The sequence below is a fragment of the Toxotes jaculatrix genome, chromosome 10 (assembly GCF_017976425.1).
Source record: "Toxotes jaculatrix isolate fToxJac2 chromosome 10, fToxJac2.pri, whole genome shotgun sequence".
Lineage (NCBI taxonomy): Eukaryota > Metazoa > Chordata > Actinopteri > Toxotidae > Toxotes > Toxotes jaculatrix.
Genome location: NC_054403.1, coordinates 8,049,324 through 8,074,681, shown reverse-complemented (window position 1 = coordinate 8,074,681; position 25,358 = coordinate 8,049,324). Strand labels below are relative to the sequence as shown.

At 39.5% G+C, this 25,358-nt stretch overlaps 3 protein-coding genes across 3 annotated transcripts; 1 reads left to right on the top strand and 2 right to left on the bottom strand.

Annotated features, from left to right (window-relative positions):
* Window positions 1-353: 353 nt before the first annotated feature.
* hprt1 (hypoxanthine phosphoribosyltransferase 1) lies at window positions 354-6,447 on the bottom strand. The gene is made up of 9 exons (XM_041047607.1): window positions 6,255-6,447; window positions 4,309-4,415; window positions 3,744-3,927; window positions 2,785-2,850; window positions 2,230-2,247; window positions 2,059-2,141; window positions 1,824-1,870; window positions 1,568-1,644; window positions 354-1,417 (listed from the first exon to the last, which is right to left on the bottom strand). The coding sequence occupies exons 1-9, from the start codon at window positions 6,279-6,281 to the stop codon at window positions 1,370-1,372; spliced, it is 657 nt and encodes a 218-aa protein (XP_040903541.1). The 5' UTR covers window positions 6,282-6,447; the 3' UTR covers window positions 354-1,369.
* A 1,913-nt stretch (window positions 6,448-8,360) lies between these two features.
* Window positions 8,361-16,022, bottom strand: phf6 (PHD finger protein 6). The gene is made up of 11 exons (XM_041047604.1): window positions 15,886-16,022; window positions 13,610-13,772; window positions 12,878-12,979; window positions 11,453-11,586; window positions 11,308-11,354; window positions 10,477-10,637; window positions 10,224-10,367; window positions 10,008-10,112; window positions 9,773-9,906; window positions 9,306-9,435; window positions 8,361-9,164 (listed from the first exon to the last, which is right to left on the bottom strand). The coding sequence occupies exons 2-10, from the start codon at window positions 13,739-13,741 to the stop codon at window positions 9,306-9,308; spliced, it is 1,089 nt and encodes a 362-aa protein (XP_040903538.1). The 5' UTR covers window positions 13,742-13,772; window positions 15,886-16,022; the 3' UTR covers window positions 8,361-9,164.
* A 2,002-nt stretch (window positions 16,023-18,024) lies between these two features.
* Window positions 18,025-24,740, top strand: cab39l1 (calcium binding protein 39, like 1). Its single transcript, XM_041048203.1, has 9 exons — window positions 18,025-18,338; window positions 18,892-19,039; window positions 19,143-19,307; window positions 19,522-19,640; window positions 20,498-20,666; window positions 20,754-20,813; window positions 20,896-20,961; window positions 21,066-21,209; window positions 21,448-24,740. Exons 2-9 carry the CDS (start codon window positions 18,923-18,925, stop codon window positions 21,637-21,639), a joined length of 1,032 nt encoding a protein of 343 aa, XP_040904137.1. The 5' UTR covers window positions 18,025-18,338; window positions 18,892-18,922; the 3' UTR covers window positions 21,640-24,740.
* Window positions 24,741-25,358: the final 618 nt, after the last annotated feature.

Genomic DNA, 25,358 nt, shown 5'->3' with positions numbered 1-25,358 from the left:
AGTGTATGTACATGTCTCTTTGTTTGTCCCCCAGTCATTGACCTTGTACAGATGGGAAGCTTGGAGCTGAAGGTCAGATGACATAAAACGGACGGATTGAACATTCATGGTCTTCATGATCACTGACAACCACACTAGTTCAGACTCACCTTATCTCATTCATAAAAAGCTGAGAGTTAGTTCCTTGACATGATGCAAGAACACACACTAATTCACCAAATACCTTTTTTTCACTGCATCACCACAGCATATCCCCGTATCTTCATCACTGATTGGCCAGAAACGATTTCAACATTCCAGGTAGTCGGTGTTAAATTGTACACCAAACTTTGTAGTGAAATCCACTAGTCACAAGAGGTGTGATCATTTAATGGCTGATATTGCAAAGTTCAGTTAACACTGGTTTACAGCGGTGGCACCATTTAATGAGACTGTAAAATATAGTTGAAATTTAAAAGAAAAAGTAGTTAAATTATGTCTGATTCAGGGACAGGTAGATACAGATATATTTCAGAAGTATTTCAAACATGATTGAATAAGTTTTAACTTCAGCTGAACTATCAATTTAGCATTTACACAAATGTAAACTATTCATATTTTCCAGCTTAAAAAGGATTTGTGTCTTTTATGTTTCACAAAGGCATTAGATGCATGGAGGCTTTGTTCAAACAAAGATTTCATTAACACTATTACATATTAATAAGAGGATATTTCATCTTCAGCATACCAGTGTGTTTATTTAGGGACAGCAGCAAACATTTGTATTTTTTGTTTGTTTTTTTCTACCTGTGAATCTTAAGAAAATGTTCTCACACAACACAGTACTATAGATAAGTGTTTTGTCCCAAAATACACATACAGATGTCAAGAAAATGTAACATCCTCTTCAAAAGCGCCCATATTGATAGTTCCAGGTAAAAGCAGAATTACAATAAAAGCAATAGCTTATAAAACAGGAGGCTGTGAAATGTTGGAAATCTTATGGTCGAATAACAATTGTGATATTGTACTTGAGGTTAACAGCATTGCTTTGAATAAATTACACCATAGCTTAAAAAAAAAAAAATCATCAGTATGGGAGCATAGAAGCATTCTTCTAATTTCAGACAAAGCTGGGCTCCATGCTGTTCAATCCAGCTGTGGGTCTATCTAAGGCAGTCATTTAAATCTATAGTTGAATATAGCGTGTGTGCGTGTGGTGGCTATAACAGGAAATGCAACTGTCAGGATTATCACTGTACCAGTGTATCCAGGGACCCTGAGCAGGCTGAGTACTTTTTATGACACAAATATGAAAGTAATAAAATATAAAATGAACTGCAAAAGTAAAAGATACAACCGTACATTAAAAATTGTTATGAAGTGCTCCTCACGCCTTGTACTTCTCCTTCCCTGTTTCACTAATGACGCAGATATGCTGAAAGAAAAAAGGATCCATGAATGTTGCTGCATATTGCTGATTTACATTATTTGTTTTTAGAGGGTCTCAGCCTGGTGCAAACACCAGTAAGCATGAACTATAAGCTACTTTACTCACTGTACGTCTTAATCTATCTGAAATACTTACATTTAGATCTCTGAAGTACTCGTTGTAGTCTAGTGCGTAACCCACCACAAATTTGTCAGGGACCTCGAATCCTACAACTGAGAGAAAACAGGTGAATGAATCACATTCTTAATGTTGTAGTGGTAAACTAACAGCACTGAAATGAAGTTATGTGCAAAGCTTCAATCAAAAGCACACTGTGTCAATGACACCGTGTAACATATGGTATATTATACTATCTATAAAATTATAAATACATTTATTGTCTTAAACTCACAGTCTGGTCGGTAGCCAACACTTCTTGGTGTTCTTTTCACCAACAAACTGAGGACATAAAACAGGATGATTATCAATCTTAATACTTTATGGCAGCATGATCTGAGGCAGCCTCTCAGTGAAAACCACCACAATAAGTTATGAAACTTTCTGAGAAACATTAGCACATGATTCTTTTTGCTGCACAAGATATAGCAGTTTGTACTTCAAAGGAAATTGGGAAGAAATTCAATTACCTTGCTACTTTAACCATTTTTGGATTGTACTGTTTGAGGAGTTGCAATAACGTCTTCATTGTCTTCCCTGTGTCGATAATATCCTTGAAACCCAGGATGAGAGAAGTGAATATTAGTGGCCTTGGAATTTAAATCTTTCTACTTTAATATAGAAGAAAAAACAGTACATACCTCCACAATCAAGACATTCTGTGGAAAAAGAGAAGAAAAATCACCATTTTAGTGAAAAAAAAAAAAAAGCGAACTGGACACATTTAATCTTTATATGCAATTGAATAGTGGGAGTCATAATGAAAGTGGCGGGCAGTGGAACACAGGGAATTTCTGCCAAATACCCAATGCACTGTTACTGGCAGCTGACAGAGAAACAGAGAACACACCTGTCTGAAAAACACTCCAAAAAAGTTCCCTAAATCATTATATTAAAGCTTTGGGTTTGCTGGGGTGTAGCACAGTCACTGTCATTATAAATCGTCGTCATCATTTTTGATACTCCTAAAACAAAAATGTTTCCAAAATGATTAATCAGTAAATCAGCTCGTTTAAAATATCTGTTCATTTTGAACATAGTGGCAATGTTAGACAGGGTGGAACGCAAGAGCAGGAAAATGTGTTTCCCATTTCAATTTAATTCAATTTGAAGCTAACAGAATTATTAATAATATTATAACGGTGACCAACAGGGATGCTTTTAGTCATAATAATGCTGCTCTCTATACTTCTTACCTTCCCTGTCAATGTAGACAAGTCATCTCCACCAATAACTTTGATTTCACCAGTCGACTGGTCATTCTGTAAAAAGGAGAATGTGAGGACAGCAATGAAAGGTAAAAGATTTCATACTAACTCATACTAACATGATGGTTGACTGAAAAAAAAGTAGTTACATGTATTGCATATTATATAATATAGTGTTGTAAACATATCAAAATGTACAAATCCTTTAAAAACAAATATTTACATACATATATATTTACATTCAGAGTTTCAGGCCAGAACTGTGTGTGGAAGCTCGCTGCCAACATTCTGTGAGTTTGTGTGCAAATGGGTGAATGACACGCACATTATGAGATGTTTTAGATAAAAGTGCTATGTAAAATGCAGCCATTTATCTTGATGCACCCAACTCCTCATTTTCACTTAACAGTTGTGGATGGAAACATTGGTTAAAACTTGCGCTACATTTGGATGGAAACCTGACTGTTTGAATCTAGCACATGTGCTGAAAGCATTTCAGCCTTTGTAAAACATAAATCACAAAGCTGATTTTTGACTATGTTAAATCCTGCAATATCTACATCCATGGTTGCTAGCTTTGAGTTTTTGTCTGTCCTGCCTTTGGTGGCACATTGTTAAACTTCTTAGAACAACCAAATGTTAATCAGTGGAATGAAGTACAAGGTTGGCAAGAATGTGAGCTGCATCGCCTCATACATGTGCTCACATGTATGTGCATCCTAAGGTGTATGCACAAGACACAAACAAAATGGGTAAACACTAAAAATATTGCTCCATAACGGTGGTAGTGATCAAAAACTCCATAGAGAACCTTAAAGCTCACAAATCTGAAAATCTTTTAAACGAACAAAAGGAATAGAAAGTGAATGCTATGATTTTTAAAAATGAACATCGAGCTCATTTTAAATAATGCCAAAAAATCACTAAGAGAAAAACTGAGTGATTACACAGTAGCTCTTGAGGCGAATGAAGTCCACTGTCATTGGAATTGAGCGGTCACTGTTCCTGTTCAGGGCCTTGATATAGTCCAGCAGGTCTGCAAAGAACTTATAGCCCCCTTTGAGCACACAGAGGGCCACAATGTGGTGCCCCCCCATTTCCTTCATGATCTCTCTGGCCAGTCTTTCTGTCCTGTGGTCACGTGGGAAAGAGAGACAGAGAGAGGGGGGATAGTCAGCCCAGTTTTCTGCTACTGTCAGCAGTAGTTTCCATATCCTCTCTGTTTGTGTCAGCAGGCACAGCTGTTATTTCTACACACTCCTGAGTATAATAAGCTCAGAGATCCGGTTAAAAGAAATAACCAAAAAAACCCAAAGGTTATCTGCATTAATCATGAAATCACAAATTTACTCATGGAAATAGAAAAGCAGAAATGAAAATCTGCAGCAGCGCACAAGTTCAACAGATAGTTGATGTTCTGTATGTTAACAATAATAGGCTCTTTTTTTAAACCACTTTTTTTAAACCATTTTCACAACTCTGCTTCAAGCTACTGCAAAAGCTGAAACCCACCTGTCCAAAATGAGTCCGTGTGGGATGTAGACCCTCTCCAGGTCAGCAGCATAGTGCTTTGGTATGCAGAAAAGGTCCAGGTCATACCCCTGCTCTTCATCACTGATCTGAAATTAAACACGGCACACACGGGTTAAAAAACAGAGGGGTATTAACTATCATGAGACACGGAGCCTTCATCTGACACAGGGCAGTACGAGGGGAAGGGTTTGGGATCAGTGGTGGTCTACATTCCCATCGACTCCCTCCATATATTTCACAGCCTTAATAGTTTTTCGGCCGCAAAACACACACTAAGAGGTCAATGCCTGAATCTGTACAGCAAGCAAAAAAAAAAGTCCCTTTGCCACTAAAGAGGGTCTCTTCTAAGTAAACATTTTGTCCACATGTAAACATGTTGTTTGTCAAATGGTCGTCTATATTTCTTAAATATTGTCAAATCAAATTTCCTGCTCTGGCTCGAACTGCATGCCACACAAACCCAGACAGCAAAACTGGTGTCATGTGACAGTGGGAAGCTGGTGCAGAGCTCGAGGTGCTGTGGGAATAATGTGAGCAGCCTCAGACAAACTCACAAGTCTACAAAATACCGTCACTTTACTAAACACTGGACTGCAAAGCGCCCGTTGTCGAATCACATGTGGTTGAACTAGAATAAAGCACTCTGCCTAATGCATGTAGAAATGGAAAAACAGGTCCATCTGTTTGGGCTACACCCATTCAGTTACAAATAATACTGAGTGATACCGAGCAGATGTCCCCATGGTCACATGATTTGAAGGAGTATTTTCCACTGTTACTCATAAGCTTGCTGCTTGTTATTTCAGAAACAAAGTTAGAAAGAAAAACATGACAAACAACCAAATGAACTACTCTGAGGTCAATGGGAGGGCGACCTTGAAGTTTGTGCTAACAAAGTTCATGTTTGGCAACCCCGTGCAGTACAGCTAATTTCATCTGAAAAGCGATACAGGAGGAAAGATCCTCCACTTTCATTTAATGCGGTTTTGGCAAAATGTGCATGCAGCTTCATTATCCGTGTCAGCAAGTGGGTCTGCCAGTCTGCTGGCCAGACTTGATGACACTAACACACTGGCTTCCAAGTGCTGGGGATTTCCTGGAAGATAGAGCATTGGTTATTTATTTACTTCTTCCAGTATATAGGCCATTGTTGGCTGGTCAGCTTATCTATAATGCAAATTTCAAAATGCACACAGGAATTGGTGCTTTCACTCAAACTGAAGTAACAAACACACATACAAAGAAAATGTCTTTATGGATTTTCTGTCCCACTGCACATTTCTGTTCTTTAAATGCTGAAATTCCTGCTATAACAACTATCACAAAATACTGAGAGCCTCTTTCTTTAAAAGGTGGCAACATCTTTGTGTGGGGTGTGAGTTGTACAGCAGCCATTTCCTCAGATAGCTAAATCTTACTTATATACCAATCATACTATCTGTAACCACCACTAAAGAAGTCAGGCTCAAACACGCCCCCTTGTTTGCCGCTCGGGCATGTCGTGCTGTCTGAATACAACCTTGTACAAATGTGTAATAACGCTAATATAACCTGTAAAATGCAGTCAGACACATAAAGCCGCGCATTATGTTTTAATGTGTTCATCCTAGGTGTCTCTTGCGTCACGTACGCAAAGCATGGAGAGCGCGTGTCTGAATGCAACTGTCTCCATAGCCGCAGGCCACGCTGCACAGGGAATACACTTGGTTATTTACGCCAAAGCGTGTTGCCTAGGTGAGCCAACAGGCCACACACAAACATAAACACACCCAGGTGATCAACGATAACTGAATATGGTAGGTTTTGTATCAAACACAGTACGCCAGTACAGTGGGTTATTCCAGTGTGCATGTAGAAGTAACCTACGACCACCTTCTGTGTCTAATTTCACGTCGGTTATTGAGGTGGGGGGGGGGGTAACTTACCACAACACAGGAGCTGGATGTCGCCATGTCCGCGTCGGTTCCTGCCGTGCAGTTTTATGTAGCCTATCGTGGCCTTCAGACAGAGAAGACTACACCGTGTCCTCAGGTCGGTTTCGCGGACTCCTCACTCTTGCGACAGCTGAACACACATGGAGGCGACTAGCTTCGTAGCTACAAGAGGCTTCCGTCTTGTTCCGGCCTCTGTGGGTTGTGACGTCAGAGCGCGGCGGGCAAATCAAATGAGCAGGACCGCCTTAGCCCCGCCCCGAGCCGGGGCAGAGGTGCGTGAGCCGTGAGGCGTGCTACCTCACCGCGATGCAAAAAGAAGAGCGTGAGAGTCAGCCATTCAGATTTAAAGAAAAAAGACCTCATTGTCGTCTCTCTCCCCTGGCTTGGTGCAGATGTGCAGATAGGTTGTTCAGTAGCACCCGCACCTATAGGCCTGACTCTGACAGTGCACTCACTTCATGGTCACGACCTTGGACCGCTGAAGAGAACTACAGTTTACCTTTTTAGGGCATGATGATCATTATGCGGAACAGCACGTTATGCAGTTTGCAAAGCTACGCTGTGAAAAAAAAGGTACCATGTTGGGTGACCTGTAAAGGTGCAGCTATATTCATTATGTTCTTTAGGGAGTACTCAGATTTTTTTGCAGATTAAAGTGACAAATTGTTTCCCGTCACAGTAACCCAAAGTAACACTGCTTCATGCCGCTTGTTTAATAAATTTATTAAAATAAATTATTTGGTAAAAGCAGCAAATTCTCACAATTGAGAAGCTAGCACCATGAAATGTTTGGCACGAAAAATGACATAAAACAATAAATAGAATACTTGACTGCATGACTGCAGCGAACAACAAATCTTCCAGTGTACGTGTGTGCATTGTATTAAGATAGGCTTGGAAAAATCATGTGAACCCGTCCTTTCAGCTGTGACCCAAAAAGGTCTATCATCATGGTTCTTTGCTGCCCTGTTGTTCACTGTCTAAGGAGCAGCTCTAGATTACAATAGTATGCTGCTGATGTACGCTATTGTCCCACAGTATAATGCATTAAGGAAATGAGGAAGCTACCCACACCTAATATTCAAAACAAAATGCAGATTCTGGAGAAATAGAAACAGCTGAAATAAGATCCTGGAAAACCCCCAAATGAGTATTAAATATATGAAAATGCATGCTGTATTATCCTTGTGAATAAAATGGGCAGTGGCACATATTGCATCATCTCCTTGTAGTAAAAAATGGTAAAGTGCAAACATGTCTTCTATACTAACTGTGAAAACAGTGCACTTTGGTCATTTATATATGGTCTGTATAGGTTAGGCATTTTTCCTGGAAGGCACTTTGACATATCACCGTAGGAAAAGCACAGCTGTACATAATGATGGCTGAATGCTGGCTCACTGTCACTCTGCCATGGCTGACTGGGACACTTGTATGGGACAGAGCCATTACTAACTTGTTACTAAGACATGTACTTTTCCTACTGAGACAAATCAAAATGTCTGCAGTGAAAAAGGCCTGTTATTATGTTGTAGGTAATTGGGAAACACTGTATGATTATCAACTTTGTTATAATTCTTTTCCCTTTTATGTATTGGAGGATTTCATTGTTGTAAGGATATGGACAGTATATTGAAAAAGAATTTAAAAACATTAGAAAATCTCCAGGTTTACCAATGAAACCTCTGTTCCGTCTTTGTAATATCCACAAAATCTTACTTTAATATAAATGTTATAGCTCACATAGTCCTAATTTGACTTTTACCATACTACACCAAGGCGTTGCTATAAAATACTATGGTGTGGATCTACAGATGAATCGTTTAACTGTGTAAGATTTTTTACATTTAATGCAGAACCATGAGTCATGAGAGGCCTTACTGTGAATGGAGAGCGTGCAGCTCTAGCTAATCTTTCATGGTCTGACTTCATGACCTTACAGCCAGTGTGACATTCCCCACTCTTCAACCCTCACCAGAAATCTTCATCTTTAAGAACCTGTGACCTGCCATGAGCGCTGCTTTCCGTTTTCAGTACGCTACAGACACACTTTGAAATGAAACACTCGGCAAATGTGTAAAATAAAATATTTTCTATTTCCAATCATTCATGGATACATTTGTAGAGATACAAGTAACAGTACATCAAACAAAGTCAAGCCAACTCTTCTAAAGAGCCATACTTTGCCCTTTAGCAGCTAAATAAAAAAATGCCACCTTTAACAGTGGGAAAATCCAAGTGCATGCTGGCAAAACTTGTAATTGTGACTGTCTGAAATCCAGAAATTCAAAATTACTCATGATGATAATAATACAGTAGCAAAATATTACATATCAAGAAAGAAAGAAAGGCTAACATGAAGAGTATTCTTAAGACATGATTACAGAAACAAGGTAATCAAACTGCACAACTTCATAGAGAGACTAGTAACAAACAGACCCCTCTTAAAAGTGAGTCCTTTAGAAGCTAAGGAAGAGGAAGAATGTATTGACTTTCAGCAAGTGTGTGTCGTGTAATCTGCGGGGACATGGGCAGCGAGTGACAATCAAAAGATCAGCTCTTATTCACGGTAATAATACACGTACTTGAAACTGAGCCCAAAACAGACTCCTGGGAAAGATTGGCCACAGCTTTTCGTTATCTTTCAGCAGTCCTGTGCTCTGCTGAGTACCACCAGTCTGTGAAAAGCTCATCCACTCAACTTAAAACAGGATTTCATGAAGAAGAAGCCTGGTGCACTTTGGGACATCATGTCCATTTACTGGAAGAAATCATGTGAGGGACTCGTGGGAGCTTGCAGACCACGACTTTGTGAGTAGGCTAAGATTTAGTATAAAAAATATCTCTCCCTCGTCTTTGAGTTCTTGTGTTTTCTCCCCACGTCACATCCATCAGGACAACCTGTAAAAAAACAAAAACACATCAACATCTTCACATCGACCAGGAAATTTGTCGCTTCATTTATTTCATTTCTAATAAGGACAATTACAAAGTTTGAACAATATTTTTTGTGTGTAACAACCATAACCACTTATAATGTACCTAGTTGCCGTTCACTTGCGTTGACGGTGTTCCTCCATGGTCGATTGCTGCCCTCTCTCTACTGCGATTCTCTCGTTCCTCATCTTCCTCATCCCTCTCCTCATTCCCACTGTGGTTCTTGCAGTATAATCTATAAAACATACACACAAACACATACAAGCATAGGAGATCGTGTAAGTAACAAAACACAGTAATGCGAACCAATGCAAGCCATTATTTTTCACTTACACATCACAATTCTGAATTCCATCATTTAGCTTAGGAGTATAAGGAATAATTGGGACTTGATGATCGTATGTAAAAACGCCAAACTGCTAATGGTCATGTGGCAACAATTACTGTGAATACAAAGAGAAAATCTGCATGTAAAAATACATAATACCATAATGTTGCCCAAGTCTGGCTGTGAAATGAAAGCCGTTTATTTTTAAACTGAAAATCTGTTTATCTGTGGAAGCTGAGCTCACTTGTAGATGCCACGCGCCATGTTTTCGATGTACTTGGCTTTGTCCTGCAGGCCGCAGTGATAGTGGTAGGTCTTCACACATGCTTTGATTTCACAGCCAATGGTAGCACCCAGCTGAGTGCAGAGAGTACATTTCTGGGAAAACAACAACAACAAAGTCAATCATTTTTAGTACATCACATGATAAGTACATTTCAAACAATCTTAAAAACTTGAGGTTGCACAAATTTTCCCACCATTCTTTTCCCTCTCTTGATTTCCTGGATGACTGTTTTTACGTCAAAGTTTCCAAACTCAGCACGTGATGTAGTGGTCAGCTGGACTGTGCCCGATGAAAAAAGCTGGAAGGGATCAGAGATTACGGAAAGATGTAAGTGGATGTACTGCATATGCAAATTTACAGAAAGTGCGTAGCACAAACAGACACTCTCACAGACATTCCTACATCTTACCATGCACTTGTAGTGTGCAGCCACTTTTTTGGAGTTATCGGTGTGAAGCATGCCCCTCGTTTCGTTCTCTTCGTCGCCGGCGTGACAAAAGCCACAGCGCTGCCCGCCATCTCCTGGGCTGGTCCGAAGAGGTGACCTGTCCCGCTGGAACAAACAGAACAACACTCAGAAACGGTGGCCACATACAGTCAAACCAACGGACCATCCACATGAATTTCACAGACTGCATTTGTGAACGAGAGTGTTGCCTTACATGGGAGGAGCTCTCCTCGTCTGCAGCCTGTGAGGAGGTGGAGCGGCTGTCTTCTGATTGGCCACGAGATCCCACCTTGGCTCTCGCCTTCTCAAACCGTCCTCTGCCCCTGCTCTGTGGAGGCGATGAGTCTGAATCATTGGCCACGCCTCCCTCTTCATCTGGTAACAAAGCAACAACTGAGTTTAACACAACAATTTTTGTTTAGAAAAACTGTATAAAAGCAAAGTAAATACATCCTATGAGTGGATGTATTTTTCCCAACAACTGACACAAAAATCAGATCAAAAACTTAAACCAGACACAAGCAGATACAGTGGATTCAGAAAGTATTCAGACCACTTCTCTTTTTGCATATTTTATTATGTTGTAGATTTAATTGTAAATGGATAAAACTTTTATGCTCATCAGCCTACACTCAATATCCTGTAATGACAGGGTGAAAACGGCACAGCATTTAAAGGACTGTGAGAGCATGAGGAAAAATTAAACATAAATTAAACCTTTTGAGCAGATGATGAGCACCTGACTAATACCATCACTACGGTGAAGCATGATGGCGGCAGCATCATGCAGCCAAAGACAGTGATGCCCTTGAAGAAAAACCTGCTCCAGAGTTCACATGGCCTGAGACTGGGCTGTCAGTTCACCTTTCAGCATATGACAATGACCTGAAGCACAGAGTCAAGAAAATGCTGGAGTGCTTTTGGGACAGGCCTCAGACTGTCGTTGAGTGGCCCAGACTAAAACCCCAGAGAGCATCTGTGGAGAGACCTGAAGATGACAGCTCACAGAAGCCTAGTAGTATGAAACATTTAAATAATACTCTACCTTGAATGCCATCCTGAGAAGCATCTCGGTGTTTGCGACAGTAAACACTACATTCAGGGAAGAAAAAAAAAATCAACATGAAGGAAAAATGCCTTTATTTACTGTAGATTAATGTGCATTAGAGTCCAAAGACAAAGTGACTTACAGGTAAATCCCTTGTGAGGGATTCTCTTTGATCTGGGCTTTGTCCTTCACAGCACAGTAATAGTGATACGTCCTCCGGCAAGTCTTCACGTCACAGCCGATGGTAGCACCCGGTCGGTGACATGAAGAACACATCTGAAGGGGAAAGAAAAAAAAAAGAAAGAAAGAGATGCATCTTTCACAGAAACAGCAGGGCACATGCAGTTCCACAACCTTTTATGCTCATTCAAATAGCTGACAACTGGAAATGTGATTTGTCAATTAGTAAAGTGAAATGAGATTTTCTCAATGTGGACCTGAATAATAATTTGTCTCCAAAGACCACGGCGCCCTGACAGACATAACTGTCTGAAAGGCCATATGCAAATATCATGACACGATATCCCTGCAGGGAGAATTTGTTTATAGCAGGAGAAAAATAAATCAAATGCAGGAGGGAAGATGGAACAGAAGCACACAGGATTAGAAAAACAGAAGACAAGTCTTAATATTAATAGGTTGTAAATCTAAATGAAAACATTTTCAAATTTCTTTGATACAGATTCCACAATAGGGAACATGTATATGTATGTCAAAGAGGATGAAAGTAAAAAAACAAATGCAGGTATGTGAATTAAACATATTACTTTATTAGTATATGTAACAATTATCTTGTATGTAATATGATGGTCTCATATAGAATCATGAGCTAGTGGAACCACTGTGAAAATTAAATATAATGCGTGAAAATGATTTTCATGACACACGTGCAAATTAAATTAGAAATGCTGCTAATTAGATTAAATTGCATTTCAGCATCAGACTCCTCCTTATTCAACAGTTTGTCAGATTGAGGAAAAAACCACAACCTGTTAACTCAACATGGAAAATTCTAGATGTTTAATTGGATGGAAAAGCTGATATTTTCCAATTAAATGTGAGAGGTATCTGATGCAGAGCTACCAGCTAGTATCAAGCTCTCTCCTCTGTAGGAGACTTACTCTATAAACATGTACACATACACACCACGAACAGAAAGACAGGAGTGTGAACACACATCCCTCGGGTATACACACTGAGGAAACCACATTAAAGACATAGCTATACACTACGGTAACATCATAATGCTCAGGAAAACAGCGGTGTGCAAAAACATGCATGCACACATCATTAATTATTATTAGCTAAATAAAGCACATCCTCAGATAAGCACAGTGACTGGATGTGCTGTACATCCTGTACCAACACATATTTAGATCAAAAAGTAACATGCATTTAAAGATGGGCATGCACAGAGAAGTACATAAATATGCTCAATTTCATTTAAATGACCTATTTATAATTTATAGCTTTCACATGACAAAAGCTCTGCTTTATGGCCTTATACACCAACACTCCTTCTCCTCCACTCACTAATGCTACACTAAGAAGGCCAGTGAGTACTTACCAATTTATTTCCCCTCTTGATCTCCTTTTTCACATCCTCAATGGAAAATCCTCCGATGTTGTCACTGTCTGAGTGAGACGTGACCAAAGCAGAGGAGAAAAGCTACGTAGGAAAAATATGAAAACAATTATTAAATTACTTTTGCAGTCTTTTCTAATAAACTCTGATAATAACTCTACACACTCCACAGTTCCTTATGAGTTGCAATGAATTATCTCTGCATTTCCCTTTGCCGCTTCTGACGCACCATTTTGCACCACACTGAGGGTTAACATTAATTTGACGTTTTACATGTATCGGATTGTATCATGAGAGCTGATTTCACTGTGATATATTCAGAAGAAAATCTTACACCTGCCATTTTTATTGTCCCAGGTTTTTGGATGGTATGTTAGAGGCTGTAGAGAAGTATTTTTTTAATCTCGAAGTCACGACCACCCAGGGGACAAAAGACAATTTGGAGGTTTTCAAGATTATTTCTGGGAGCTGAACCACGTATTTCTGCTAAACAAACATATTATATCTGTTTTTTCATAGTTTTTGTCTTTTTGGCTTCACAAATCATACGATTTTTATAGGCTTCCACTTAAAAATAAACAAAACGACATAAAAATAAAAAGAAATTTGGGGTAACTGCTCATTATTCTGCATATATGATGGGTTCTCTGTATCCATGACTTTGGCATGAGGGATGTCAGGCTAAAAAAGCTGAGAACTATGTGCTCTTCTCACCATGCACTTATGGTGGGCTGCCACCTTCTGGCTGTCAGACACAAGCAACTGGCCGCACTCCTTGTCCCGGTTGGTTCTGCAGAAGGCACATTTAGGCAGCCGCGCTGCAGCTCCTTTCCTCTGTCCTGACATGGCCGAAGACGTTTTTGGTTTGCCCAAAAGTCTGATGACAAGAAAAAAAAAGCCTTTATAAGTTCTCTACTCTGTCATCAAAGCAGCTTTAACACACATCGATGTATTCGTCATCATCAAGCTCATAATCACAGCTCATATCTGATTCACACAGGATGCCGAGACTTTTTAATGCATACAGTATGTGGATGGTGCTCAGAGTTGTTGTCAATGTAGATAAAAAGTGAATGATGAAATGATGGCCTAACATATTAGCAGGAAGGTAATATAATAACAGAGGGTGACATGGTTATATCTCAGAATAGAAATGTGTAAATTTGCATAACTGTCTGTAGAGTGTGTTGCCAAACATCCCATTAAGAGTAAACTGTGTTTTGGAAATCATGTTTGGTTTTTTTTCCTTCCATTGAGTGTTGTGAAATAATGGATATAACCCTTTGGAAATGGCTCATTATAAACTATTTCTAAGAAACAGCTACAAACAAAACTTTGACTCAACTATTACTTCAAGTCACTACAAAATAGAGCAACAAAAGAAAAGCTCTGTGTCCTAAAAAGAAAAAGTGTTTCTCAGAAAAACTTCTGATGGATCACACATGGGGCCCCGCATATTTGTTGCAGGTCTGCAGCTTGACACGTTTTCAGCTTCTGTTCCTGTATAATTGAATTATAACAGACTTATGGAGAGTTCCTGGTGGCCTTATGTATGAACACTGACGTCCACAGAATAAGAGTATTTAACAGAATCTACAATCGCTGACCAATGCCAGCATTTAGTGAGACCTTGATTTTATTTGAAGAAGGCAGTCAAAAATGTTGTTCATGTGTCATGATTGAAGACGATATCAGCACAGGCAAGACAGGCCTGCAATTAGCAACAATCACCAGTCATCCCAGGACTAAATCAGATTAGACAGGAACAGAAAGGGAAATCAGGAGAAGCAGGACTTTGAAGCTGGAAGACCAGATCTGATGCAACCAATTTTACCGTACACACAGGGGCTACTTTTAGTGACAGGCAAACCCCCACACACACTCTTCTCCTGTATTCTGCCTCATATGTCCGACCCAACTACTCTTTATATATATATATTGCAATTTCAGACAGTATTACTTGTTGTGATAAGAAGTGAAGATATATACATTACCAGAAACTAGGGTGATTTAAATATTAGTATTGTATCATTTTCTGCTACATTATAATTAAATCCTTTAGATTTGTATTAATCAAAATTTTTCTTGAAAATCAAGCAAGACTGGTTGCAAACCCATCATTGTGTTCTTTGGAGTAGAGGAACACATCAAACCTCCAAACGTGTGCTGTCATTTGCAGAGACAGTCTCCTGTTGTCTGTAATGCGCTGCAGGCGCCGCAGATCTTTTTTTTTTTTTTTTTTTTTTTTAAATGAGCATAAAAAAAAAGATATAGTCAATCCTCCATGGTCCACAAACGAAAGTGAGTGTTTTACAAAGAAAAAAAAAATCACAATAGCAGTGTGCTGCGACGCCTTGATAGAGCCATTACAGCCATGATAGCAGGGGCAGGCTTTCACTGCGGCGGCTACAGCAGCGGAGCCAGCGTGCGAACACACAATACTCCCCATGTAAATAACACCAAATACCCTTTATTTCAACCTCTGCTCCTCGCCGATATGCTCTCATTTCACATTCCTGCGCTACATGGCGATGTTGTGGTCGTTTTACGACGAGAGCGAGCGAAACACAAAAAGTGCCTCAAATTTATGCCACAAAGTTTTGAATTAAAGGGGGTGTGTGTCTCTTTCTCCACCAAACTAGCTATAACTGAAAACAATTTTCACTAAGAACATCTCAACGCCCCGAAATCTCTCCCAAGGCCCTTTCATGCAGGAAAATAAAGGTCGACGGTAGGAAAATATGACACTTCGACAATATGTTCCTGCTGGAACCCGAAAAACTGCGAATATTTCCCTTTAAATGTGGGAAATTATCATGACAGGCGCGGGTCTTTGCAAACCGTTTCGAAGTAAAGAGCGCCATACGTGATGTATCCCCGTGAAAAAGAGAGCAGCTCAGCTTGTACGCCAGCAATACGGCCTGAAACGACAACAGGCCATAAAATACATCGGCTGCCATCCAGCCGCGGACACACAACTCACATCTTACCTGGTAATCTTATCTTTCCAAGCTGAGACGGTCGAAAAGATGGAAAAGTGTTCCGGGCACCGACTGTGTTTCTTTCCGTCCTTCAGAAGTGATCGTGTGCTTTTTACACTAGCATCAAGCTAGCTACAGTGTCCGAGACGGCGGGATTTCCGGATACGGCTTTCAAATTAAAGGTCTTGTTGACGATTGTATGTTGCAATGTTTCGAACATGAAAAGAAACAGGAGGTCGGAGTGCACAGGAAACGAAAGTGTTTTACAAAAATACAAAAATGTCTTTAATTTTGAAGTATCGATATCTCAAAAGCAGATATGACTTCAGGGCGGGCCATGTTTCATGCAGATTTAGAAGAGGTTGGACAAACGCTTGTGTTATGTCATATTTAAATTAAGATAAGCGTCTGAGCAGCTGAATTCAGATCCGTGTCACAAAAATGAAAGTTTCATTAGTTGAATTTTTTGACCTTTCATAAAAAAATAAAACGCACATGCAAAAACAAATACTAAACAAAGAGTGGTACCAGTCAGTTTTTGATCATTTGGGTAACTATAAATCTGTTAGAGATGTTACAGATTAGCGCCACTGAAGTACAATATTAATAAATGCAAGTCCTACATTAATACCTAATCTTGAGGCTGTGTCTTGGAGGGGCCCATATGTTTTTGTTTCTAAAAAAAATAATTTAAATGTTCTTTAAAAAAAAAAGTTATCTTCATTGGATATACAATGGTTTGCGCACATAGTGTACTGTGTAATGTGTATTTGATGGCAACTTGGAGGTGACCTTTTACACGCAGTACACAGGGTATGGGGGCCAATAGGGGTCTAACAACACCAATTTGTCCCAGGGCCCATTAACAGGTTAATCTGCCCATGGACTTGATTTATGATGGCATGAAACTGCACAGTGCTGTACTGAGTTGGAAGAAAGACACTGATTTAAAGACATCGGTAAAGCTCTGAATTGAACAGGGTGCAAGAAGGATTATTAAAATCAGTTAAAAGCAGTTGTGTTGCTTGTTATGGTCAAAGCCTTGGGCAGGTCTGAGAGTTCAGAACAATGTTCGTTTAATCAAATAAATCAACTGTCTCATCCGTGATGGCAGTGTCAGAAGTTGCAGTATTGTACCACGACCTTATTGTCCTCCAGAAAGGCACATGGTTGTGGTTCTAAGACTTTACACTTACAGGACAACATAGACATACAGTCCAGTTGAACTACCTCAGCTGCAGCTGGTACATGTAAACACCACAAACCAAATGTTGACAGTTCAAATCACAAGACGAGATCAGAAAAACTAAAACAGGGAAGGAGGATCCTCAAGTCTGTAGTACAATAAGAGTAAATATTTATAATGACTATATTTTTCACTAGTACCTTATTAAAAAGGCCTTTTGAAGTTTAGAGTTTAGAGTTAGGGGAAATGGATGCCCTCACCACATAGAAACAGAACCTGACCTTTATGGGAAATGTCTGGAAGAAATACTTCTGAGACAGACTAGAAACAACCAGCTGGGAAGTGACATGGTTCATGAGAGTTACTTTTGTTAAGCATAATTTAAATGGTTAGATTACATGTTAAATATTGTCATATACAATGTGACTACATCAAATATGGTCAGTAAAATATGTGTACAAAGAGTTTATATTTGATTGTGAGTATTCTTGTGACTTTTGTAAATCTTATACCATATATACCAAAATATAGTAAAGCAGAAGACTTCAAAAGGGGAAAAAACTACTAATAAAAATAATAATAAATATAACTTTCTTTTTGCTTTAATACTAATAACAATACTCTTAACCATAATAATTCGTGTGAACAAGATGAAAAGGGCTGATTTCAGGCCAGCTAAATCTCTTTGCCTCATCTTTTCTAGAGAATTTAGGTGCGCTTGTTTACAGTTACAGAGCAGTCCGTTAGAGGCTGCTTCACGTGTAGTCTTCAATCTGTCCACCCACGCGAAACATTTGAGCCATGAAACACGCGCACCTACAGCGTAGAGGGCGTTACCGCATAAGTGATCAGTGTGGTTAAAGTGATTGGCTGACATTCGTGGCAGTCATTTTATGGAGCAAAAACATACCCGCCCAGTGTCCCCAGGATGAGGATAGACAGTGAGTTTGAACAGAAGAGAACAGGGAAATCAAGTTGTCAGACAGGCCAGCCCAGCGACTCTCTCTTCACAACTAGGCAGCTAGCAAGTTAGGTGACAGTCGGTCACGAGTAGAGAGATTTTCATGAAATATCACAGCTATGAAGGTCGTCCGTTTGAGCAACTTGTAGCCACAACTAGTACACGTTAGATAGCTACAGCTATAGACTTCAGATAACGTTACACACATTTCAAAGTAACGTTACGGTGGAAAGAGAAAGTGGAGACAACTTGCTAGCCTGCTAGCTAACCTTTAGCCACCGAGCCTCCTTCAGCTTCACAACTAGAGTTCACTCGGTGAGTCTTGACAGCCTGAACTGAATATTTCAGCAGTGTCTTGTGTGTGTTTTCCACGGCGCCCGCTGTCTCCGTGCTGTCGTTTGTTCGACTGTTTCTAACTACAGCTAACTGGGTCACAAGCTAGCTGAAGTTTGCCGATGAGCACTGCTGTAGCGTTGACATTTTTTAACGTCTTGTTGTCCGTGACATCTTAGTTTTCGGTTAGAAAGTCGGCCCTTTATTCTGCTGTGTTAATATTAACTTTGACAAACCAATGCAAACATGCAGTGGAAGTGTTACACTGGCGCTAATGTGCTCGCATTATCTTTGAATACTAACTATTGTAACCTTAGCTACGTTAGCTAGCTGTGTGCGTTGTTATGGTCGTTTAAGCTGTAACTGAATAGTTAACTTTTGAGTGTCGAGTTACAGTCAGATGGTGTGACTAACCTAGCCTTGCGCTCTTCAGGTGAGAGCTTTTTCAGCCATTTCCTGATGCAAAGAGGTACAGGAAGTTGAATTGCTTTAATTGCACATGATAGTTTGTTGAAATAGCGTTTTATTTCTTCAGAGATTTGGGCTTGGATCACCTGTCTTCAGTCATGCCTTTTCCTTTTGGAAAGTCTCAGAAGAGCCCAGCTGAAATAGTGAGGAGTTTAAAGGAGAATGTGGCATACATGGAAAAGCTGGATGCTGGGGACAGCAAAAAGTGTGAAAAGGTCAGCAATGGGTTTTCGTCTAACTGCCTGATGTTTGGAATATGGCTCTTTATTTGAACACCAACTCATAGTTGTAGTCATCTACTATTTTTCCACAATTAAGGTTGCAGAGGAGGTGTCCAAAAATCTGGCTTCGCTGAAGGAGGTACTTTGTGGAACAGGTGACAAGGAGCCTCAGACTGAAGCAGTGGCTCAGCTTGCACAAGAGCTGTACAACACCAACCTCCTCATTGCACTCATTGCAAACCTGCAGAGGATTGATTTTGAGGTGGGTTAAATGTACTTCTTTCTGCACTGACGTTATGTGTGTAAAAAGTATTGATTGCTTTGTGCAGACAGCAAATGGCCAGTGAGAGTGTGTACGCCTGATTTGAACATCTTTGCCCAAAGCAAAAATGTCTTTGCATATCATCATTACCCAGTCAGCCATTCGTCTGTCTGAGTGCTTTTTTTTTTAAGTTTATTTATTTATTTTTTAACAGGGGAAGAAGGATGTGGTTCATTTGTTCAGCAATATTGTGAGACGTCAAATTGGCACTCGCACACCCACGGTAGAGTACATCTCTACACACCCGCAGATCCTGTTCATGCTTCTGAAAGGGTAAGTTCATCTTTTCAGGCTATAGGAACTCAGCATTTGATACTGTGGTATTAGATATGAGTGCTTTGTTTGTCCACTTACATGAATTAAAGGCAACACTGTCCTTAGAGGCCCCTGAACTGGTAAATTTTATCAGTTACCCCCCCCCCCCCCCCCCCCCATTGTATTTTGTTCTGGTTGTTTTAAGTCACCATTTAAAACTTTTGTGGTAAAATCTCTTTCCCTGTCCTCTTTGCCTGATTTTCTACATTACCCAGTATGTGTTTCAACAACTCCCAGAGGAACGCGCATGAACTTGTTGCATTCACATGTGGGTTACACATGTAGATGAAGAGAGTGATAGTTGAGTGCTGGTTTTACGGCTCTAAAAAACTGAGTCATCCTGCTTAGTCAAAGAGCAACCTTGGCTAACGGCTGCACTGCAATATGAGCCATTTATGCTGCTGTCAGTGGATCAAATGCCACTTTTGTGAAGAATTTCTTCTGCAGTGTTTTTGAACTTCATTCCAAAATGTCACATCTATAAAGAGGAACAGCCTGTTTGATTGTCAAAGACAGACATCAAAACCTGACATTTAATGTTGATGTGTTTCTTCTACCAATAAGCTCCCATGTAGCTGCATCGAATTGTCTTCATTTAGCCAGCTGTCTTCAGGCATAGTAAAAATACCTCTCTGTACAAAATAAGACCCAGAAATTGAATGTTTACAAAAGAAATTTAATTCCAGATTAACAGTGATAAAAGTGTTTAGGCTGCATTTTCCTTCAAATGATACAGATTTTCTGCGATTTTTTAACTTTTGTTACATCTACAGTGTATGTTTTGTAACTGGTCTGATGATGCATTTGACCTACAGATACGAGAGTGCAGAAGTGGCTCTGAACTGTGGAATGATGTTGAGGGAGTGTCTGCGTCACGAGCCTTTGGCACGGACGGTGCTCTTCTCTGAAGAGTTCTTCTGCTTCTTCCGTTACGTGGAACTCTCGACCTTTGACATCGCCTCAGACGCTTTCGCCTCATTCAAGGTACTCTGACATATTTTCGTTGTAATTGCAGCATCTTCATACTAACAGCTCTTATCTAACACCCAGTTCTCTTCTGTTTCCTCTCAGGATCTCCTCACAAGACACAAGATTATGTGTGCGGATTTCCTGGAGAACAATTATGACAGGGTGAGTTTTCTCCTGTTGCTTTTGATCTATAATTGAAAGAAAGCTCTTTCTGTGCCTAACACACTTTTGTATTGTTTGTCAGGTGTTTACAGAGTACGAGAAGCTCCTACATTCTGACAACTATGTCACCAAACGACAGTCTTTGAAGGTAAAAGCTCCACTTCTCTGTCAAATCAAAACTCCTGATAAACTTTGGTCTCGGTTACAGATTCAAGTGTAACTGACAGTTTTTAATCATGCACTGTTTTTCAGCTCCTCGGGGAACTTCTCCTGGATAGACACAACTTCACTGTCATGACAAAGTACATCAGTCGGGCAGAAAACTTGAAGCTGATGATGAACTTGCTAAGAGACAACAGCCGAAACATCCAGTTTGAAGCTTTCCATGTCTTCAAGGTGTGCACGTAGAACACGCATCATCAGTGCAACAATTCATTGTTTAAAAATTAAAGTTGTGTATTCAAATTTGAAATGCCATGTACAGTTTTTGGAAGAAAACTCCAAAATCCGGCTGACACAAATGAGTGAAATATTGAATGTTTCTGAGAGAGGCATGGACCGATGCAGCTATTTGACTTCAGGATGAAACTTTTCGGATTGTCAGTTCACATCATCTCTCTCTCTCCTCTCAAAGGTATTTGTTGCAAACCCCAACAAGACTCAGCCCGTGCTGGACATACTGCTGAAGAACCAGACCAAGCTCGTGGAGTTCCTGAGCCACTTCCAGACAGACAGGTCTGAGGACGAGCAGTTCTGTGATGAGAAGAACTATCTGATTAAGCAGATCCGGGACCTGAAGAGGCCCACGGCACCGGAGGAAGCTTAAAAACCACAGGAACGACGGCTCTGTCAGGTGGTAGATTTTAGAGGTAGTGGTTGGATTTGCAGAGGGCTGAGTGAGAGTCTAAATGCTTCATTAAGATTTAACATTAACTACGAAATATAGGAAAAGAGTAACTCTTACTTTCTTCACTTTCTGTTCATAGTGTGAATATGGAGGTGATTTCCATCCAGCAACCTGAGTGGGCCAAGAACTGTTATTTAAAGCATAGCGTTTCCTCTTTAGTGATGATGGAAAGCATTTACTCCATTCTTGTTATGTTGGACCTTAAACTGTTACCCTTCCACATGCATTGTCGCTGGCAGAGACCTTAGATTGACAGAAACTTCACCCCATTCACAGGCAACTTGAGCTCTGAGGCGTTCTTGATAGTTCTTGGTAGTCTTTTTTTTTTCTTTTCAAAAACATGTCTATATTTTAGAGATTGAAAAGCTGAGGAGAAGTAAATATATGATTTTTTTCTAATGTATCTTCATGGTAAACAATAACTCTTCTCTCTGGACATTGCTTAGCCCAACTCAGTGCATAGGTGTGGTTCATTGCCTTATTGTAAGCTGTTGTGTTGTACAGGGACTTAAATGATCATTTGAAATATGGCTTTGGCTGAGAGTGACATGTGGATCATATTGGCCGGGTCAGCACACAGTATTTTTATTTTTATTTTTTGGTGATTATCGTGTAGTTCTTGGGCCTTTGATCGCGCGTGTGAGGTTACGGAGGTCTGAAATGATCCTGCACTGCTGTACTTGCCAATGCATTAGCCGACACAGGAAGAGAAAATCAAAACCATAGAGAGGAATCAATTTATTGTGCTGTGATTTTTTTTTTTTTTTCTTTTAGGCTGTGTTCACCGAGGCTTACATGACTGAAATAGAAACACAGCATCAGATAATGCTGCAGGGTAGCAGCCGTCCGTTCACTGCTAACATGGACAGCCAGGATGTACAGATTGATCTCACTTGGAGCACTCCACTTCATCCTCACATACTGAGCACAGATAGCAATAATTCATTTGAAACAATGCTTTAACAAATCTTTCATTCATGTGATTTTATACTACTCCAGGTCTGTCGTCTCAGGCATTTTTCCATTACAGTATAAGCACTGCATAATACCAGAAATAATATTGCAGTTTACACGGAGGCGTTGCATGAGGATGCATCATAAGTATGTTGCAGTGTGAATCTGTTATGTTCATATCAGAGCCTGACATGTTATTTAAAATTAGTCCACATGCTGATAAGACTTTATACTACCTTCATTGCTTTTCCATGAATATTATTTACTGGTTTTCTTTGACATTTCTTATTGAACATCTGCTACACAGGACTCGAGGGAATGGACAGTTTTATTTGACTGGAATATTTGTGCTAAAACTAACGAAAATCAGCTCATAACATCTTCTATCATACAGTTACTTACTTTAACACCAAAGAGTACAGAAACAAAAGAGGGTGGCAGATTGTGAAACACATACACAAGATTTTAAATGTCATGTCCTTTGCTGATATGATTATAATAATACATTTTATTTGAATACACTGTAACATAACTGTGATGCATCAGAAAGCACTTTCCTGTCAAAATAACCACATACACTGTTAAACCAAGAATGAGTTTGTTTTGGATGACGAGCACTGAATTCAATTGAGTTCCTCACAAACATCACTGATTAGTTACACTTCTTAAAAAGGCTTCTGTTGATATAATTGCCTTACTTCTGCCATTGTCACTCAAATGGCATATTAGGGATTTCGAGATGTGTTGCCTGTGCGCACAGTCTTTTAGTATATACCTCATGGGATTTGAATTTGCAAATGCTGTGTTCTCTTTTCTTTCCTTCCTAGATGAGATATTTTGTTTGACATTTTAAAATACACAACAGTGGTTTGTATGCATGCCTAAACTTGATATATATATATATATGTTCAGACTTGAACAGGGACTGCAGCCTGGTTTTCACAATGGAAAACTAGATTTTTTTAAACTTAAATATTTCATTGGGCGGCGCCACACAAATGTTAATTCATACTGAATTGCAGTGTGGTACCTTGTAATGAATGTTGCCTTATTTAAAGACATTTAATGGATTGTAATGAGCATGTAAAATTCCAGACCTCTGAATTTGTTTTTAAACCAAAGTCAATATAAAAAGGGTAAAAGTGTACTTATCAAGTCCCAAATGCATTAAGAGTTCGTTTCTCAGATCCACAACTAGTGCAGTGTAGGTTTATCACGAACTGTGTTACACTCCAAATGTGATGCTGTGAGTGTGGATACAGTTTTCATAGAAATCAGTAGGACTTCACACAGAAAGGTTTTCCTGCTGTGATTAACTGGGCTTCTACAAAAAAAAAGTCTCTCATCAGTTCAGTCTCAAAGTCAGTATCAGGCCTTTCAAGATCCATAAAACTAATTTGAGAAATCTGCTGTGAATGTGGTGCATTATGCATAAATACAGAGACTGAAGTCCTGCACACAGTGCACCATCATGTCACCAGTTTATGAAAGAAAGTTTGTCTGAAGGTGTGTTTGAGTTTCTTAAAATATCCTGATGGTGATTGGCTTTGCTGACAGACTAAACTTACTGGACAGGCTGTAATAATATCCAAGATTATCAGAGTGTTGTTTAAGAAAGTAACTTCAGTTTTTAAACAGAGATACCCTCAAATATTTTCAGATGCTCTTTCTTGAAATTTGAGTTGAGTCATGACGTGCACTGTGTGAAGGACGTGCTGCACACAGACGTCCCACCAGAGGGAGCTGTTGGCAAGAATCGGCACCTTCATGTTTCTATAACCCTACCTCTAATTATGAGTATATAAAATCACTGGCAATATTAAATAGACATCAACTCAGATTCCTTAAGATCAATATATATTTCATGATTTAGAGTTCTGTTTAAATATTTGTTGTGCTTGACTTTTTTTTTTTTTTATTCTAATGCCTTGTGTTTTTTTCCCACTGTCTTTTTCCACACTCTGAATATTCTCTTTATTTACCATGGGAGCGAATTATGTGTACATAACTTTATAAAGGAAGAAATTGTGAAAGCATTCATGAAAATAAAACTTTATGGCAACTTCTTTTTGTTTTGCCTCAACAGTTAAACCTTCACACAACAACAAATGGAAGAACATGTGCATAAGGTAAAATAAAAGCCCTGCACAGTCAGGTCCAGCCACACAGGTGCCTTCACTTCATCTACCTGTGCAGACCTCTTCTCATCACTGTGTGAGAGAGCACTGACTGTGCTTGACTGACATCTTCCTGGTTCCTGCTACTTTAGCTGCGTCTGTTAGACCGAGACAATTGATAGCTTAGTCTTTTTCACTGGCACATGCAGTTCAATGACCTCATGTAATGACTAGCAGAGCTCAATCAATGGTTTAACAATTTTTATTATTCATTTGTCAGTGAATCGAGCATAAAATTACATTAAAGGATTCCTGATTTCAGTTTTCCTCTGGTTTATGTGATTGTAAATTGGATATTGTTGAGTATGGAAGATCGTTCTTGGCCTTGGTGAAAGGGGTTAGGGTTATAATAAAATCACAGAGGTCCATTTAATTAGTACTGGGTTTTAGACCATTAGTTGGACAAAGTAAGGAACGTGAAGACATCACCTTGGACTATGAAATTCTGATGATCATGATTCACTTATTCCTCTGACGTTTTATAAACTTAAATGAAAGATGAAATCG